An 18,471-nucleotide genomic window follows, 5' to 3' on the forward strand; every position below is an offset into this window, starting at 1 on the left:
CATCCCTCTTCACCCCCCTTTCTTTTCAGTTGCCCCTCCTTCCTTTCATGTTCATCCCTTCAAGCCTCCCTTCATTCCCACTGTGCTGCCTCTCAGCCTCCTTCTCCACCCTGAATAATCTCTCTGCACTCTCTCGCTCTGTCTCTTTGTCTCTCTTTTCACATCACTTTCAATCTCCTCCCTCTCTCTCTCTCTTTTTTTTTTTTACCCTGGACCAATGTCGTTCCCTCTCTCTCCCTGTCTTTCCTCCAGCGTCTTCACATGGAGTCAGAGGTGTAAATCACAAACGCACACTCGTAGCTTCGCTGCACTGGACCGTCAGAGTCTCCTGCAGCCTCGACTCTCCAAGCTTCATGACAGGGCTGGCGTGCTATTAGTCAGTCTGCTCACACACACACAGGTAGACACACAGACACAGACACACACAAACACACACACACACACACTCCCGCACACATGCACAGGCGAGTTGTCAGTCGGACAGAGTGTGCGGCTCACAGAGTGTGTCTATCCTGTCAGTCAGGACCACAGAGTAGAACTGTGGACGACTGATGCTTACTATCACAGGGAGGGCTGAGAGAGGTGTGTGTTGCTGTGCGAATGTAAGGGTATATAGGTTTAAACTTTTGCGTGGTTGCATGTTTATTCATCATCTTTACAGAGAGGCTGTATGTAAAAGATGGATGTAGCCTCCAGGTCTGAAAAGTGAAGTTAATATGGATGTGTCTTAAACCTGCATTCTTTATAACAGCCAGCAGGGGGAGACTCCTCTGGTTGCAAAAATAATTCTGAATGTATGGATGTCTATGAGAAAATGGCCCTAATTCTTACTTCATCTGTTACCTCATTAAACATTTATCTAATGGCTTAATGGTCTTAATTGCTAGTTTCAAATGTTAGCATCATGTTCATTTAGTAAATTACCATTCGGCTTTCGGAAGGCACAAAAGTCATATTGTCTAATGTTTCTGACATTAAACTTCTTAAAAGTAGACAAGTGGTCAAGATTACTGGGTAGGCTGATATTTCTGGGCAATGATTTTTAAGAAATCTGATTTTTCTTGGCATTTACTTTGACTTTTCCTCCTCAGATATTGGAAATTCACAGTTGCCTATGAATGCAGCAGAAAAGGCAAGGCATCTTGCAGCTTCAATTTTCTCATGTGTGCTCCCCACCTTTACAGAGGTGAAAGACTAAATTATTTCAGTGCAAGTTTGTAAGAGCACAATGCATTTATACTGCATGTATAATGCAACTGCATATATAATGCCACAAAACAGAACTTAAGTGTAGAAATACCACTTCTCGTGCAGACAAAGCTTAACAGACAATGTTGGAAACTGTTTGTGCTGCACTTACGCACCACGTGTCAGCAGTAATGTCGAAAACTGATCTGTTTTGCTGTAAATATCCTAAATATTGTAATGCATTTGTGTCTTGTTGACAACTAAAATGTAAAATTAGCCTGTGGTTATAATTGTGTGCTGTAATTATAGTTTGATAACCCAATGTCCAGATTGCATCGAAGGATGTGTTGATGTGTTGACAGATACTGGTGCTGACAAGAAAAGTTCACAACAACAGAGAGATAGTGTTGTTGCTACAGGAAACACTGACGGAGACACAGTGTCGAAACAATAATATCTGACAGTATATGCATCTGTAAAAACTGGGGGAAAAAATAACACAACTAACACATTACTTTATGACCCCAATGCATTTAACAGAATGTATGCGTAAAATGTCCTGACTTAAGAATTATGAAGTGCAGGAAAATAGAACCACGTAATATGAGATTAGAATGATGCCTTGTGAATCTTGAGAAAGTATGACATTATGTAAGGTATATACTGGTCTAATAGAGGCTAGCAGATGAATTTATGCATGCAGACAAAAGTTCTTTTGCGTGTTGGGACTGAAGTAAGTTTGTGTGCAAGAGGCAAGATACCAAAGAAGAGCGATGTTCTCAGGTGTAAAGGTACGTGTACATACCCCTGCATGCTTCTAGCTGGCCTGTAAGAACTTTACGTATCTCTGACACCCACATATTCTTCACATCCATGGAGGGAGCCTGGGGAAGGAAATGCACACACACACATACAAGCATAAATCAAATACATATACACATATGCAGCAGAAGCCTCTCAACACTAACGCTGTGTATGTGTGGGAAACTGTTTGGTGGGCAACCTGTGTGGTGCAACACTGCCCCCAAGAGCAGGGCTGTGGAATAGTGGATGTTTCCCAAGAAGAATAGGACAAAATTAATTTTTTAAAAAATTATTCTTTTTAGGATAAATTTGACATCAGGGGTCAAATTAACTCTTTATAGTGCAGTGAAAATCTATTAAAAATGGCAAACAAAAAAAGCCTATGCACTGCTTGGGGTTTAGGGGATTAATTAACAGATTGGCAACCAAAATGCATGGATTTGCAAGCAGTTATTGTTGTAGCTGGTTGTGTTATTTTATATGGTTCAGGTACACGTAGGTAGTTTTATCCAGCGGTTTTCAACCGCAGGATCAGGTCACCGAAAAACTATGGGTTGTGAGATAATTACTGCATCAGGGAATTAGAAAAAAATTAAATCTACTGCAGGAATTAAGTTACTTCTCCTGTGTTCCTGAAAAATGGATCTCATCTAAACAAACAAACAAAAAAGATTTAGACAGACAGACAGACAGACAGACAGACAGACAGACAGTTTGATGGGAAAGGTTCCTTTTTGTGGAACTGCTAATAACAAACATCTGAAATGTGAAAAAAAGAAACCATCCCAGCCAGATTTTGATTTTTAACATGAGGTGGTTTGGAACCAGTGTTTTAATTTTTATGTTCTGATGTGGAACAGTATGTTTTCCTTTGAAATGCAATGCAGTGAAATGAGAACTAAATAAATACACATAAAGATTTGTCTCATTCTGGTTACATCAGCGTACCTGAATGATGTAAACTTCCTCTCTGCCGTTGTACCACACCTCAAACTTTTTGCTATCACCTTTGACGTTCTCTGTGATCCCCACAGCGCTCATCTGGACAGAAACAGGACAGAAACACTGTGAGGTGCAACTGAAACTGCATTTGAGCATCAGCAGCGAAACACTTCAAACTCTCTGTGCATCAGGGATAATAAAGTTGAGTGCACATAGAAGTACATGAAAATGTAAGGTTGGTATTATCCTATAATTTCCCTACTGACAGAAATTGTCGTGAAAAGACCATTAATTAATTGATCCCACAAACAAGCATCCCTGCTTGTTTCCTGATGTGTTGCTTGCTGATATACTGCTGGTCAATAAGAAATAACATAAATAACATAAAAAAAAAGGTTGTCTGCTGTCCAAGAACATCTTGGACAGCAGACAACCTAAAAAATTAGTAGACAAGAGTTTAGCATTTAGCTGTAAGACAGATTTTAACTGTTGCTGTTATGGAGCTTCTGCGGGGTGTTCATCACTTGGGCATGCACCAAGGAGTCATACAAAAAATACAAACGTAGGAACAAACTATAGGAAACCAAGCAACACTGAAATCACACACACACACACACAAACATCATCTGCGTCTGACCTTGAGTGAGTGTTTGAAGCTGTAGGACGGAGTCTTCTCATGTCCATCTGAGGTCTCCTCTCGCTTCTTACAAAACAGCAGCATCTTGTCATAGAGAAAGAGGTGCCTCTGCATGGGCTTAAACCTAGCCAGGTCTTTCACCTGCAACCAGGCAACCCATCAATGTGTCTGTGATTTCATTCTTTATAATCATTAGAGTAACACTGAGAAATTAACTTGGTACTATCACTGTAAAAACTGAGGTCAGGACATATGATCTGCTACATGATTCTGATATTGTTAGAAACTGCATTTCCCCAAATTAAACATTTCACTACACATTTTTGGTCCTATTTCAAACATGCAAGTGCAACAACAAGCACAGAGCACACCTACTACTGTGGTAGACAAGTGTAAAAGGGTAGCTGAAGTGGAAAATGAATTAGAAAGTCACTGAGCTATTTCACTTTTAAATCATTATCTCATACAGTAAGAAGTAACACAGCACTATTTACAGAACAATGTATTTCCTGTTCTGTTCTGTTCCTTCTACAAATCTCTAACTGGGATTCCTCAGCTAATTGGACTTGTGAACTGGACTGTGAAATGCTGTAAAGTCTTGGCCCATCCCATGAGTTTGGTCCTGTTTCTGCTCCTTATTTAGAGATGCTAGTCATCCACTGGAGACCACTACTAGACAGCGGCTACATTTGCAGTATGTATCTGTATTCAAAGCATAACTGCACTCAATCTAAAAATGAGACATGTGGATATGCTTTGCTGCTTTGCTTTTTGCTAGATAAACAACATTTCATTTCCTTAACATTAAAATGTTATCAATGAAATATTGCATCATTTTATTTCTTCCACTTTGCAAATGGATAATCTGACTAAACTGCTCGGCCTCATTGAAAAATGGCTGCCTGGTTAGTGAGTAAATGTACAAATGTGCAACAAAAATGCAAGGTTTGCATGGTTCTGTTCTAAATGCCTAAAGACACTTAAATTTAAAAAGCTCAGATAAAGGAGTGATGGTGGAGCTGGAATGTGGGGATGTACCTTGCTGTGGCCTTTCTTGTGATCAGTCCACACATTAAAGGATCCTTGCATCAGCAGCTTCCCCAGTTCACTCAGGTTTCCCTGTAAGACATGAAAACACAGAGTTGTAGCGCACCACTTATTAGGGTCACAGCAATTAGCACTAGCAGCTATTTCATAACCACTGTTAGAGATCAAAGAGGGAATCCATTAAGAAGAACATAAAAGCAACGTTTTGGAGCTCATTTTGCATGAGCAGTACAACACTTCCATTGGTAAACAGTTGTGGTTATTTTGTGTGATTTTGATCCACTTTCATATACTCCTAAAACATGATGTGGAATCTTAAAATGGTATGACAGATGCTGGATTTTTCTCAAACCCCACCTTCCAGCAGGTCACAGCCAGTACCCTTGCTGAAATGTACATTACCCCATCTCTACAAAGTAAATTATCCCGTTGACTGAAACAAAGTGGCATCACCCTAAAACAATCAGTTAAATCAGCTATACAGTCAAGCTAATGATGGTGACAGATGAATTTCACAAATTAACCCTTTCTTTTTGCATGTTAAACTTTGACAATGATATGACAACATATCAACTTATGTATTGTATATGTATAACCATAGAAAAGGTGGTAACAGGGTGATCCTTACATATAAATGTTTTTGCAGAGATACTTGATATGTTCAGTATCAATGCATTTGTGACTTGCGTGATCTACAAATTCATATTTGCTAAGAACATTGATAGAAAATGTGATCGGCTCAAAATGATCTTTACCTCGAAAGGTTGCAGTTTTATATTTTTGCTTAGAAATGCATTGCCTAAGACATAGAGTTGCAGTGTTTCATTGCACTTGCATTAAACTTAAGTTTAAACCAGATGATTCCACCTAAAAAACACAGGTAGAAACGTAAATGTCATGTTCGAAGACTGTCCTGCAAAGAAAACACAAAAAAATCACAGAATCTGGTGTTTCAGCAAAGGCCCTGATATGAACTCTGTTTAGTGACAAAGCTGTCTAGTAGCTACAATATTGAGAGGTGTCTATGTGGAAGTCAGGAAGTCATATATTTAAGTGTCAAAGTCTAGAGCATGACATCAAGGTGGATGGATGAGTCGAAAAATAATGGACTCCGATCAATAGTGAGCAGGTTTTGCTCTTCAAGCATGACCACAGCCTCTCTCTTTAACCAAAAAAAATGTGTTTTATTATATAATTTAGCATTCATTTGAACATTCTTCACAGAATGTAGCCAGTAATTTGAACAGGTAGAAGGCATAGATGAATTTTGTCGTCCTGTCAATGGACTGAAATGCAAAGCTTTAAATCAAAGCCAGATCAAGAGTACGATACCGACTTTGATCCGTACAGAACCACACTATGATACAGTATCATCATTTTCTTGGCGGTGATGAAAAGTCTTTGAAATAGTGTTGGAGACCAAAAACACAGGCTGGAAACAGCTGAAATCACGGAGATGCCTTTTGATGAAAAACACACCAAATCTCTCGCGCTCAGTGTTCAGTGATGTATTAACCAAGTCTGGTTTCAACTCTCTGACCTTCTAATAAATAGTGGGGTCACCTCCAAGAGAGGCTGGTTAATAAGTGATGTAGTTCTGAGTTTAAGCTGTGTGGACAGACTCTGCATTTTCCAGAGATGCCAGGAAGAGCAAGTTATTGCTGCTCAAAATTGTTTAGATTGTTTGGAACAAAAAATAAATAAAAAATGCATGTTTGAGAAAATTTGACTCAAGTTTCCCTTTTTTAAACATACAGTTGTGCTCATAAGTTTACCAACCCTGGCAAATGTTATGAAATATTGTCAATTTTTTAAAAAGTAAATATCTTTGATCATGGAAAAACTTTCTTTTAAGGGTTATTAGTCAAAGTTATTTATTGTCACATAATTGTATTAGCTCTAATCATTCATGTTTCATTAAAGACTGATACATATTTTATGAATTCCATCAGGGTGTGGAAACTTATGAGCGCAACTGTAACAAGTGAACGTTCAAAATGATGCTCTGCTGGCAAAGCTTCTTCATGTGGTCATCACAATCACAACACTGAGTGGTGTCAAGAAAGAACATTTTGCACCTGTGTATGTAGCAGTCTGGCGTTTAGATTCAAAAGCACAGCTTTAATGTTAATACTGTAAAAACCAAGTGGGAGAGAGCTTCTCAGGAGCAATGAGATATCAAAGCGACGGTTGTTGCAAAGGATTTTCAACTGTACTTTTTGAGACACTACACTATCAAAAGGTGTATTTTTGTCCTTGATCAGGTTGAACGGTAAACTAACTCTCATACCAGGAGAGAGAGCTTGCTCTGATAATGACCAAACATTACCTTTCTGAATCATCTCGGCAAAAACAAGGAAAGCATACTTGCAAGGCCATTGTAAACTGTTGATCTGTAGAATGGATTGTTAACAGAACTGTTCCTGCCACTAATGTGTAAACTATCCCTTTCCACATACACACACACACACACACACGCACTAATGTTGCACTATGTACCATCATTAGAAAGATATCATGAGTATTGCCACTAAAAGCAATACCATTTTCCATTTGATTAGAACAGGCACTTAAGAATGTTTGTGTGTTCATGCCCTTCCCTCTCTGATAAAATTCACAAGCCGATAAACACATTATACACAGATCCTGGAAGGGAGTTAGACTGAATCTGCCTTAAGAAAATACAAGTCCCAAGTGCAAAATTTAAGTTCTAAGTAATATTTTGTTACGTCTGCGAGGAAAACAAAAACAAAAAAACTTCTCAGTCAGGACAGCAAAACGACATCATGGTGACAGATGTAGTCATTTATTGGTGATGCTGTTACTGTTTCATAGCTTCGCTTTGATGCACAACAGGTCATACTGTAGAGCTACTGGAAAATTTGTCTGTGCAGATTCCTCAGATACAAAAAATTTCAACCTTTTTTTCCAGGAAGAAAGAGCATTGAAATTATTAGGAAAGCAGCTACTCATTACTATTCTGTTGTGTCTTGTGACTTCGAGCTGACTACAGTGTCCAAAGGTTTTGTACAGTTGCTTCTTCCCCAAATCAAGCCATTGATGATCTCCATACTGCTTTTAATCAGCTTCAGGTCTCACTGTCTGGTCTAAAACTGGTCCTTAAAACTGCTTTTCCTGATCTGTTTTTTTTTTCTTTTTCCTTCTTTTGTTTTTGTTTGAACCCGTTTCAATATTTCTTATTCATATAAGTATATCTGAATTGTCTTAATTGTTTTTATATACTGTTAACATTTTATAGTCTCTGAAATGGCGTGCTGTCTCGGCCAGGTCTCCCTCGGAAAAGAGATTTTTAATCTCAAGGGACTTCCTGGTAAAATATAGGTTAAATAAATAAAATAAATAAGCTCATAAACATTTTTTTGTATAATAACAATTAAGATAACAATATAACAGTCATTCAGTTACATCAATAAAACCTTTTTTAGGACAGCTGCAATGGGTACATCTTACTCAAACAGGGCTTGATATCGCATAACCTGTTGAGGATAGTTTAAGAAAAAATCCTGGAGGTTTGGAGTAAAACATTGACGTAAAATCCCTCAAGTGTAACCCAAAATAATGCACATATCTCACACACTTCCCAATTTATCATCATTTATCATCGACATCCACAACTATTTTTCTGAAGGCTTTCGAAGCCTCTTTAGATGTTAGCATGATGAAACTACACAAAGTGAACAGCAGAGCCTCGATGTCAGAGGTTTAAATCTTTACAAAGTTCTGGCATTGAACCTGGAACTCTGATTCTAATGTTACGGATTTGAAAGTGTGATAAATGTACTTGATTTTTAAAATTTTAAAATTAATTTAAAATACAAACTGACACAGAAGGTCAATTGTACGTGTCAATAGTTTGAGTTTATCAATCATATCCTGACCATGTCGATAGGATTTGGTGGGAAGTACCAGACAACACGTATTTCTCAAGCTGTCTCTTCTTCATTTTTACAATGTGCATAATGATGATGACAAATCAATTTTGCAGACTCACCTCAAAGCCAGTGATGGCGATCTGGTGCATGGAGTCGTTGACGGACTTGATGATGTCCAGCATGGTGGCTAAAGCCTCTTCCAGCTCTGCCATCCCCTGGCCCTTACTGCATTTTAACATCTCCTGTGAGACAAAGAGGAGGATCTGGATTGATTGCATTAGTTAGAAAATCATGATCACTTGAAGGACAAGAATAAACACAGAAATACCAAAGAAATCAAATAAGGACAGAAAGCGAGACTTATGTAGACGCTGAGGCTAGCCTGTTGCATTTGAAACACTGAAGTCATATCCTTAGTTTTTCTCCTTGGCATGATTTAGAAACTGGCATTTTAAGTATTTGGACGAGTGCTTGCTGACTCACGATGCCTTTAACACCCAGAAACACACTATCCAATTATAAAGTTACTGTGGATGGCATAGCTTTGGTCTCCAGCATAACAATGAGTAACTTTTGAGTTATTTTTGACCAAAGCATGTCCTTTAACTCACACATAAAACAACTCTCGAAGACGGTTATCTTTCACCTGCACAATCTTGTAAAAATTCAGAACATCTTGTCTAAGAGTGATGCTGAAAAACTTGTCCATGTATTTGCTGCTTCTTTGCTGAACTGTTGTAACTTATTATTATCTGAATGCCCAAATAACTCTCTGAAAAACCTGCTGCTGATCCAAAATGCTGTAGCCAGAGGTCTGACAGGAACCAGTAAGAGAACTTTTCTTCAGTGAGTCCCTGTAAAATCCAGAATAGAGTTTAAAATCCTTCTCTTCACAAACAAAACCCTTAATGAGGAAGCTCCACCCTGTCTTAAACTCATAGTAATACATCAGCCAAGCAGAACACATTTTTTTCTCAGAGTACAGGCTTACTTGTGGTTCCTAAATGTTCTGAAAGTAGAATATGAGGCAGTTCTGTAAAGGAATCAGTTTGGGTCCAAGAGGCCAACGCCCTCTCTACTTTTTACATTAGGCTTAAAACTTCCCTCGTTGACAAAGTTTATAGTTACGACTGACTCAGGTGACCCTAAACCATCCCATAGCAATGCTGCTTTAAGCCAAGGCTGCTTTGAGATTTCCATTATGCACCGAGAACATCTCCTCTTTTCCATTATGAATCCCCATGCATTTGTATCCCACATCTGCATGTCCTTAACATTATGTTCTCTCTCTCCCTATACTGTTCTGCAGGCGTCTCTGGCTCTGCATATTTTCAAACAACCTACTCAGTGTTTACTGTCTCCCAAACACTCAGTCTGGTTTTCTCTGAGTTTTTCTTTCCTGTTTTTCCTCCGCACTGTTGCCAAGGACTGCTCAGGGTGAACTGTTGGGTTTCTCTTTTTAATACTGTGAGGTCTTGACCTATGTCAGTATTTCACAAATCCTACTTAGAGAAGAGAAGAGAAGAGAAGAGAAGAGAAGAGAAGAGAAGAGAAGAGAAGAGAAGAGAAGAGAAGAGAAGAGAAGAGAAGAGAAGAGAAGAGAAGAGAAGAGAAGAGAAGAGAAGAGAAGAGAAGAGAAGAGAAGAGAAGCTGGCTGAGTGGATAAACCCTGAATGATGACAGGGAGGATTTTAGGGTTAAAGATGAAAATGTAAAACGTTTCCTTTGTGAAATGACTTTAAATTTTTGGTGTCATTGATATGTCCAGTCAGCAGCTATTCTACACACCACAGGATGCTGAGTTTGAAAGCACTGCAAGACGTTCCACATGTCCCACATCACACCAAAAAGAAATTAGAACACTATAGTACAGTACATTCAGTTGTGTCTTCACATGTGTTTATGTAAGCAGCTCATTACCTGATAGCTTTCTAAATTATTTTAGCTTTCATGAAAAAATAATAGTAGTAGGCTGTGACTGGTTTAAGTTAAGTTTCAAAGCAACAAAGAGAAGATATCCGGCAGAACCTCAGCTCACTGACAAAGAAGCTCTGATGAAATGTCTGGCCTTCACCTGCAGTTCAGCTTTGTTGTTTTAAAAATTCTTTTCAAGGTTTAAAACTTTTTTTATGGTAACTTGAGACTGTATATCTATAAAAACACAGGTTGTACTTTTACACGGAGCCCATTCTGCATTAATGATTGCATTAAACAAATAATATTCAATCAAGTTGAGCACAAAAGAGAAACCAAGTGTGGACCTCATGAAACCTCAGTCAGACTTGATTTTAATATGCAAATTGTTGGCAGTTTTTACATATTTTGAAAAACAGACATTTGACCCTCTATTAAACAATACCTATTCGTAAAGGTGAAAACTGACATAAAAAAAATGGATTTTGCAATGATTTTCAGAATTTAAATACAACTGATCATAAAGAAGAATTAGATGGTTGTGTCCTTACTTTTTCCACAAATATTGTCATATTTATTGATATCTTTGTTGAATAAATTATGTAAAAAGCATACCAAGTTTTTCTGTATTCACTGTTGCAAAGAGCTTCAGTCCAAATATGTTATGTCAAACTATGATGCCACATGATCGAGAAATTCACTTCCAGTATTGGTCTACAAAGTACAGTGACATCAAGGTTAAATCATTTTCTAATTATGCAACATCACATACAGCATTAATGTCCTCTGTGTAATTTTTTAATGTACCTATGGTATATTTTCTAGAAGTATATTACATAAAGGAAAATGCATCTTCTCATCTAGCTGGTATAGATGTGTTGTCAGATTGTACAAAATCTACTAATTTGAAAATACAAATAGTAATAAAGTTGTAGGAGTTGTACATATTTAGTGTTTCATTAAGCCATAATGAAGTGTTGAAGTCTACTGATTGGCTCCTGATTGGATTCTTAACCTCTATCAGTTTAACTCTCACACCCACTGTGAAAAACAGTAATTGTGGCTCTAGGCTCAAAAAGAGCTTTTGGGTACTTCCCTGGAGGAATACAAGCTTAACCGGCTAAACTAATTAGCTGGGTAATTGCACAAAATAATACCTTGTTATTAATGTACTCACAGATTAGTCCAAAACAATTTAGGCTAATTTTTAATAAGGTCTTGTCGTCAAGTCAAACAAGCTACTCAACCAAAGCAAGCAAACACACTCATCATGTTCTGGCTGTATTCCGTGTGATTCAGCTGACAGCATTTTAATGTACAGTATGTTTGTGTGCGCTGGTGTGTTCACCTTTAGCATGAGCTGGTATTTGGTGATCCTCTGGACAGGCTTCAGCAGGTAGGCATCCAGAGATAGTTTGTGGTCCAGTTTCTTCTGGCATTCCTGTTGTCACAAACAGCAAGGTCTCTCAATTTGGAACAAAAAGACAGACTTAACTTGTTAGTTTGAACCTGCTAAAGCTGCTATGTTAGGTTAAAGGGCTCTTTTTTTCTATTTCTTCACTGGAGTGTGTAAAAATGTCTTTTTTTGTGTGCATCTAAAGCTTCTGCAAACTTATACAGCTCACTTTTCATGTTGATTTGGGTTATCCTCTCCAACAGAAAACTCTGCTCCGTACTTGCCTGAAATGCCTCATATGAAGTCCAGTCTTTTCTTCTGTTAGTTATCTACATCACCATGTAACACATTTGCAAAATGTCTGCGTAGTTGCTAGTTCGGCAGAATAATCAACTTCCTTGCAGTCCACCATTTTTTCCCTCACTGTAGTTTCTTTTGGTAGTGCCACATCTCTATCTGAACACTCAGAGCAGACTGAACTTACAGGGAGGTGGGCTTTAAAGAGACAGGAGCTGAAACGGAATGTTTTTCACAGAGCGTGAGAACAGGCACTGTAGCTATGCATAGTCTGAGAAGAATAATGTTTTTTTTTTTTTTAAATTAACGCATGTAAACCTTTTCTATTAGACAACAAAAATGAAATTATGAATGTGTAAATGTATGTAATAAAGTCTCTTTAAGACACAAAATGGCATAACAACAGATATGGACAGCAACTGCTTTGTGGCTACATTTCTTCATGACCTCCATCCCAACCACTTGTTAAGAAGAAAATATTAACCCACCAAAATTTCATAATCACAGATTGAACTGAATGTCATGAAATAGTTACCTGCTATATGGAATCTGGATTAAATAAAGTTGGATAAAGCTAAAAGTTGTGTGTTGATTGCGTGTGTTACCTGAAAGAAGAGGCTGTCGCCACACTGTCTCCAAAGGACTTCAGAGCGAGGTTTATTCTGACAGTACTTCTCATACACCTGAAGTTCTTCTTTCTGACAACACAAAAACATGTCCAAGTGAAGGGAGGTCCTCTAATCATTTCAGTTTCTAGAAACTTTCAGGTTTTTCTCGAACATTGAGCTTATCATCACAACATTTTATTGGCTGGTAGACTTAATCTGCTCATTCTGTTCCACTGACTGGAAAGAAACACTACCATGCAACAAATATTATAATAATAATCCGTGTATGGTTCGCAATCCGTGTATGGTTCGCTCATTCGTTTTTCCGTTTCAAAATAAAATGAGAAAAAACAAATAATCGTTTAGTTTTTTTGTTTTTCCGTTTAAAACTTAAATTCAAAAAACGAAGAGTAGAGAAAGAAAAAAGCACTGCGTGTCAGTGTCTCACTGACACATCACAGGCTGTCAGTGAGATGCTTCTGAGGAAGGCGAGAGTTTTCGCTGAAACTGTCAAGCAAGGTAATCAACATCTATCGAATCATTCTATGTCTGAACAAAATAACTCAAAACTAATGTATTAGCTGGATCTGATAAAATACATCGGAATAACACGCAGGAGAACATTAGCTGGATCTGATAAAATACATCGGAACAACACGCAGGAGAACATTAGCTGGATCTGATAAAATACATCGGAACAACACGCAGCAGAACATTAGCTGGATCTGATAAAATACATCAGAACAACACGCAGCAGAACATTAGCTGGATCTGATAAAATACATCGGAACAACACGCAGCAGAACATTAGCTGGATCTGATAAAATACATCAGAACAACACGCAGCAGAACATTAGCTGGATCTGATAAAATACATCAGAATAACACGCAGGAGAACATTAGCTGGATCTGATAAAATACATCGGAACAACACGCAGCAGAACATTAGCTGGATCTGATAAAATACATCAGAACAACACGCAGCAGAACATTAGCTGGATCTGATAAAATACATCGGAACAAACTGAGACCACATTTTAAAAACTAGTCACTCAGAAAACAATAAAAACACGTTCAGTCCTCTGTCCTGACCATCATTTCAGAGCATGTTAACCGTTGACAATAGGGAGCCGATCTGGTCAAAACAAACAATATGTTTGTGTGAATTGTGTCTTCCCAAAAAGTCATCCAAAGTTGTTTAAATCAATCCAACTGGACTAAAGAAAGTTCCTTGAAGATGTTTCACCTCTCATCCAAGAGGCTTCTTCAGTTGGATTGATTTAAACAACTTTGGATAACCATGACCTGGATGAATGAGAACCTACACAAACATCTTGCTAAACAGAACTGAAAATTGGTTTGTTTCGTGCTCTACTTTTCGCTTTTCAAACTTAATATAATGGGGAAAACAAATATTAACTGCAGTATGATGCTCTACTCGTTAAAGAAGCACAGGCTTTTTTTCCAGCTTGTCACATTATCTCTGTCTTACATAAAGGACTTTTTTTGATTTCATGCAACGTGTGATCAAAGTCAGGGAATTCCCAGCAGCTTGCTTCAGGAAAAAGTGTCTCTTAAATGCTACAGCATGGTTTATAGAGTCAGAGAATTTATCAGCTCTGAAAGTGTCATCAGCTAATATTTCCGAGTGATAACATTTGCCTTGCCTCCAATGATCCATTTATGGCCTGTTCATTCTTTGAGCTCTCACACTTTACATTTAGAGTGGTGCAGCAGCTATTTCACACAACCTATTGACAGTTTTTGTTTTATTATTTTTGTTACGTTGGAAAAAAAAAATTAACAGTGCATTAACATTTAACCCACAAAACCCTTCTACGGTGCAGTACTACCCCTAAAACATATTCAAATCCTCTAATTCAGAAAAATAAATAATATCAGACTATGAATGTTTTCCTGGTGTGATTGCACTTCAGGTTAAACATTTTACTTTTATCAATTATTCATCACAGGAAAGAATAAAGCACTCTAAACTGTAATCGTATAAAAAGTGGAACAAGAGATGCAAAATACGAGCAATTATACTCTGGATAGAAAATGTATTTCTTTACTTTGAAGCATTGTTTCTCAAGGACTTACTCTTTTCAGAAAGCAGGTTCCCACCAGCTCTGGTTTCTCTGCACAGTTCTCCAATTCCATGAGAAATGTCCTGCAGATAATTTACGAACAAATGCAGAAGATAAGACACATCAGACACTTTAATAGTTCTCTGATGAGCTGTCGATCAAATTATCTAAATCAAAATCTAACACATGATCCAACAATTTCAGTATTATGTTTCTGTAGTTATTTTGTCTCCAAAATCTCGGCAAATATTGACTTGGACCTGGAGACCACAAAACATTAAGAGAAATCTTTAGGCATGGTGGATCTAAGAAATAGCTGGTGATTGCACCATGGAGAGTGCTGGATGCACAATTTTCAGAGTTTGACCCTTACCAGTGTGTGAATGTTAGGATAGGCTGATCTAAAATGTTTCAGTTTTGCTGCCACTGAACATGAGTACAATGTAAAGTTGCATAAAATCATTTTCCTATGTTATTTTACACAGTGGCTCCTATTACTAGACAGTTACAATGCGCTGGAACTGCCGAGTGATCACAAGGACCCCTGATGCAAAAGGCCTCGACCACTCCTTCACTGAAAGAAGACACTTTGATTTTTGTAGCAGTTTAGGATCACAGCCACTGCCTTTAACTGTGGAGGACATTAGTAAAGTTCAGTTAAAGGTTTTCATCCAGCAGAAGCATCTGAAGGTTTAGAAAAACTACTGGGGAAAAAGCCTCAGGAGCTGCTGTTTAACTGCAACTGAACTTGTGTAGTTAGTTGGCACTTAGATAAAGAGAAGTGGTTTCATCCCTCGGTTCAAATGTTATCCCCAACAGCAGATCACATATCAGTTTATCGGTTTAATCACCGTGTTATAGTAGTATATAACCGGGCAGTATCCAAGACGAATTCCAGTTACCTGTTGTGAAATTCATAAATCTCTGGCAGGTTGCCAAACAGCACATCCCTTTTGTTCTCCAGTGATGGTGGCAAGAGGTGGCTGAGCTCTGCGTTATTCATCTCAGCAAAATAACCCTGCAGAGATGTGGCAATGATGAAGAAAAACAAAAGCAGAATTTACCAAAAATTTGCCAAGATAGCAAAATATCACAGTTAATCATTTTAACCAGAGAACTACAAGTAAAACTGAGATTTTTTAAATCTCCATTTCACAGTCATGTCAAACTCCGTCCAAAGACACATGTGGCCAATGGGAATGAATTATAGACCAAAGAGAAAACAAATGACACTTTGTTGATAAGTCTGCATACTTTACTGGTGTAAAAATATATTGTACCATCAACTTCACCCTAATTTACATTCAGAGCATGTTAAACATTAATGTGACTGACAAACACTTCAGTTTCACTGTTGTTGCTAGATTAGAATCAGACAAAACAAGAGATATTACAGTGAGGCAGTCGAACAGACTCGGCAGTTTAGACAGATTATCTTTGAATATTGGTATAACTAAAAATGAGCAACTACAAAATGATGCTAATATTTCTTTCCCGAAGATTCTTGTCACTGTTTTCACGCAGAACAACAAACTGAAGGTCAATCAAGTGGTATTTGCCTGAAATGATCCCTTAATGTGTTAAAATAAAAGGTCATGCTAAGCATTCAAAACAACCCCATTATCAAGGACTGTCTGCTGCAGGGAATTTGTTCTCAAAATGCCGAGCAGAAACTAATCCAAGGGCTGTGGCTATTTTGCATCTAAGTAAGACACAACACTGTACAAAACAGAGAGCCACAGGACATACTGTACCTCCATGATGCTTTGCAGTTCCTCCACATAGAGCCTCTCTGTTTCAATTAGCTCAGTCATGATGTGTCTGCAGAGACAAAAAAATTCATCATGGGACCTCTGACCGTAATTTACCCCATCTTAAAAAACAAATTAGATAAAATGGAACTCGTTCATCCATCGAGTGCTGTGATAGGGATGTGGGAGTCCTGCCACAACTTAGCACTTAACCAAAGCATGTTCTGTACAAATGCCCTACAACTCACATTGTGGTTTGCAAATACATTAGACTCATTAATAATACAATTTGTTTTGCAAATGCGAAATGTACCAATTAAATAAAAACATATTTCTATTAGGCTGTGCTTCCGAAACAAATACAGCATGTCTTACAAATAGAAATAAAATATGTAAAAATCTTACGATGTTGGACAATCTTTCCGCCGTGACCTGAACCAAGGATTTTCTCATTAATGGCCTGAGCTACAAGTAACGTGTCCCAATTTTTAAGTTTTTCTCCTTGCCATGAATCAAACATGGTAATGAATGACTCCATATGGTTTCCATTCTGAGATGACAGTGTGAATTTCAAACATCGTACACTCAAATGGTCTGAAGATGGAAGGATCCAACATTAATTCTGAATCCAATGCTTTTATGCACATTTGGCCCACTTTGTGAAACAGCATGATTTTCAGACAATTCATTATGACATGAGCTCAACGATATAGGACAAGTTACTACAAACATAATGAAAGGTGCACCCAACCCTTACACCCAGAAAGGACACATTAAATAAAACTGAAGGAGGAATGAAACATCTATCTCAGCATATTTTATTTTATCAACTCTGACTTGACTGAGTGGATCTTAGGATACAAAGAATTAGAGTTTCTGGAACCACACTTGCAAACTGTGAGCCCACTATCTTTGCACTTCAATTACTATCTGAAATCAACCAAATGCTCAACATTTTACAGTTTCATCTAAAGGCAGTATTACCACCAGACAAAATCAGGCAACTACCTGCAGACTGGTTTGGTTGCATTTGCATTTTTGCCAACAACAAAAACAACAACTGTGGATTTGACTTATTCCATAATGCAAAACAACAGCTTTTTTGACTAGACCGAACCTCTGCCTCCTCCCTGTCCATGTATTATAAACCCCACATCTCCAGTTGAGGACAAACTTTGTTAAACATTTAGGCTGAGCCAATGCTGATTTTAAAGAGCAACTCCAGAGACACAGAGGACACTATCTCAGGGATACAATATATCAGTGGTCCATAGATAATTGGTCAGTAAGTAAGAACATTTAATTACTGCTCCAGGTCCAGTAATAACATTTCAGTTGATAATTATGCAGAGCATGCTGTAGACTAGAGACGCCAATTAAAACCTAGCTCCTGTCTGGTCACTGTTTGCATAAGGTGGGCCTGAACTCATCACACACACACACAACAAACCTCAGAGCCACAGTGGAAGAACTCACTGTAGATTACTGCAACAGCACTTGATGTTCATATGAGCAACTAGATCTGCCAGCAAGGCAGACTGTACAGTTCATCAAATACCTGCTGAACAAACACAAAATAACTGGTTTGACAAATCTTAACATCTCGCCGGTCCATCTTCACCCTTAACTAGTATGTATTCTAACCATGCCAATCGCAAGCTGTCATAAACCAACCGGCAACCTCTGAGGCTGCAAAATGAAGTAATGTGGAAAAACTGCAGTTCCACAAATGGCCACTTGATGCTGACTCCACAAGTTAGTCAAGCCACATAGATCCCCATGTTAAAAAGCCCAACTTCATAGCAGAAATAAACATGTTTCCAGTCTGGTACAAAAAATTATTTGGGTCTTGACAGCTAATTTCCATATACATGAGAACAGTATTATTAAGGTATAAAGTTATGTAT

General features: G+C 38.0%; 1 protein-coding gene across 12 annotated transcripts in view; it reads right to left on the minus strand.

Annotated features, from left to right (window-relative positions):
• The window catches only part of mcf2l2 (MCF.2 cell line derived transforming sequence-like 2), a 116,831-nt gene that overhangs the window by 34,054 nt on the left and 64,306 nt on the right, over positions 1 to 18,471 (minus strand). For all 12 annotated transcript variants that reach the window (XM_035943699.2, XM_035943672.2, XM_035943669.2 and 9 more), the window contains exons 16-25: positions 16,568 to 16,634; positions 15,716 to 15,831; positions 14,827 to 14,896; positions 12,724 to 12,816; positions 11,774 to 11,866; positions 8,631 to 8,753; positions 4,610 to 4,690; positions 3,572 to 3,712; positions 2,941 to 3,033; positions 1,994 to 2,072 (exon numbers count right to left, since the gene is read on the minus strand). In XM_035943699.2, coding sequence (XP_035799592.2) covers positions 1,994 to 2,072; positions 2,941 to 3,033; positions 3,572 to 3,712; positions 4,610 to 4,690; positions 8,631 to 8,753; positions 11,774 to 11,866; positions 12,724 to 12,816; positions 14,827 to 14,896; positions 15,716 to 15,831; positions 16,568 to 16,634 — 956 coding nt within the window. The remainder of the gene's footprint in view (positions 1 to 1,993; positions 2,073 to 2,940; positions 3,034 to 3,571; positions 3,713 to 4,609; positions 4,691 to 8,630; positions 8,754 to 11,773; positions 11,867 to 12,723; positions 12,817 to 14,826; positions 14,897 to 15,715; positions 15,832 to 16,567; positions 16,635 to 18,471) is intronic.

This window comes from Amphiprion ocellaris, chromosome 2 (genome assembly GCF_022539595.1).
Source record: "Amphiprion ocellaris isolate individual 3 ecotype Okinawa chromosome 2, ASM2253959v1, whole genome shotgun sequence".
NCBI classification, from domain to species: Eukaryota; Metazoa; Chordata; class Actinopteri; family Pomacentridae; genus Amphiprion; species Amphiprion ocellaris.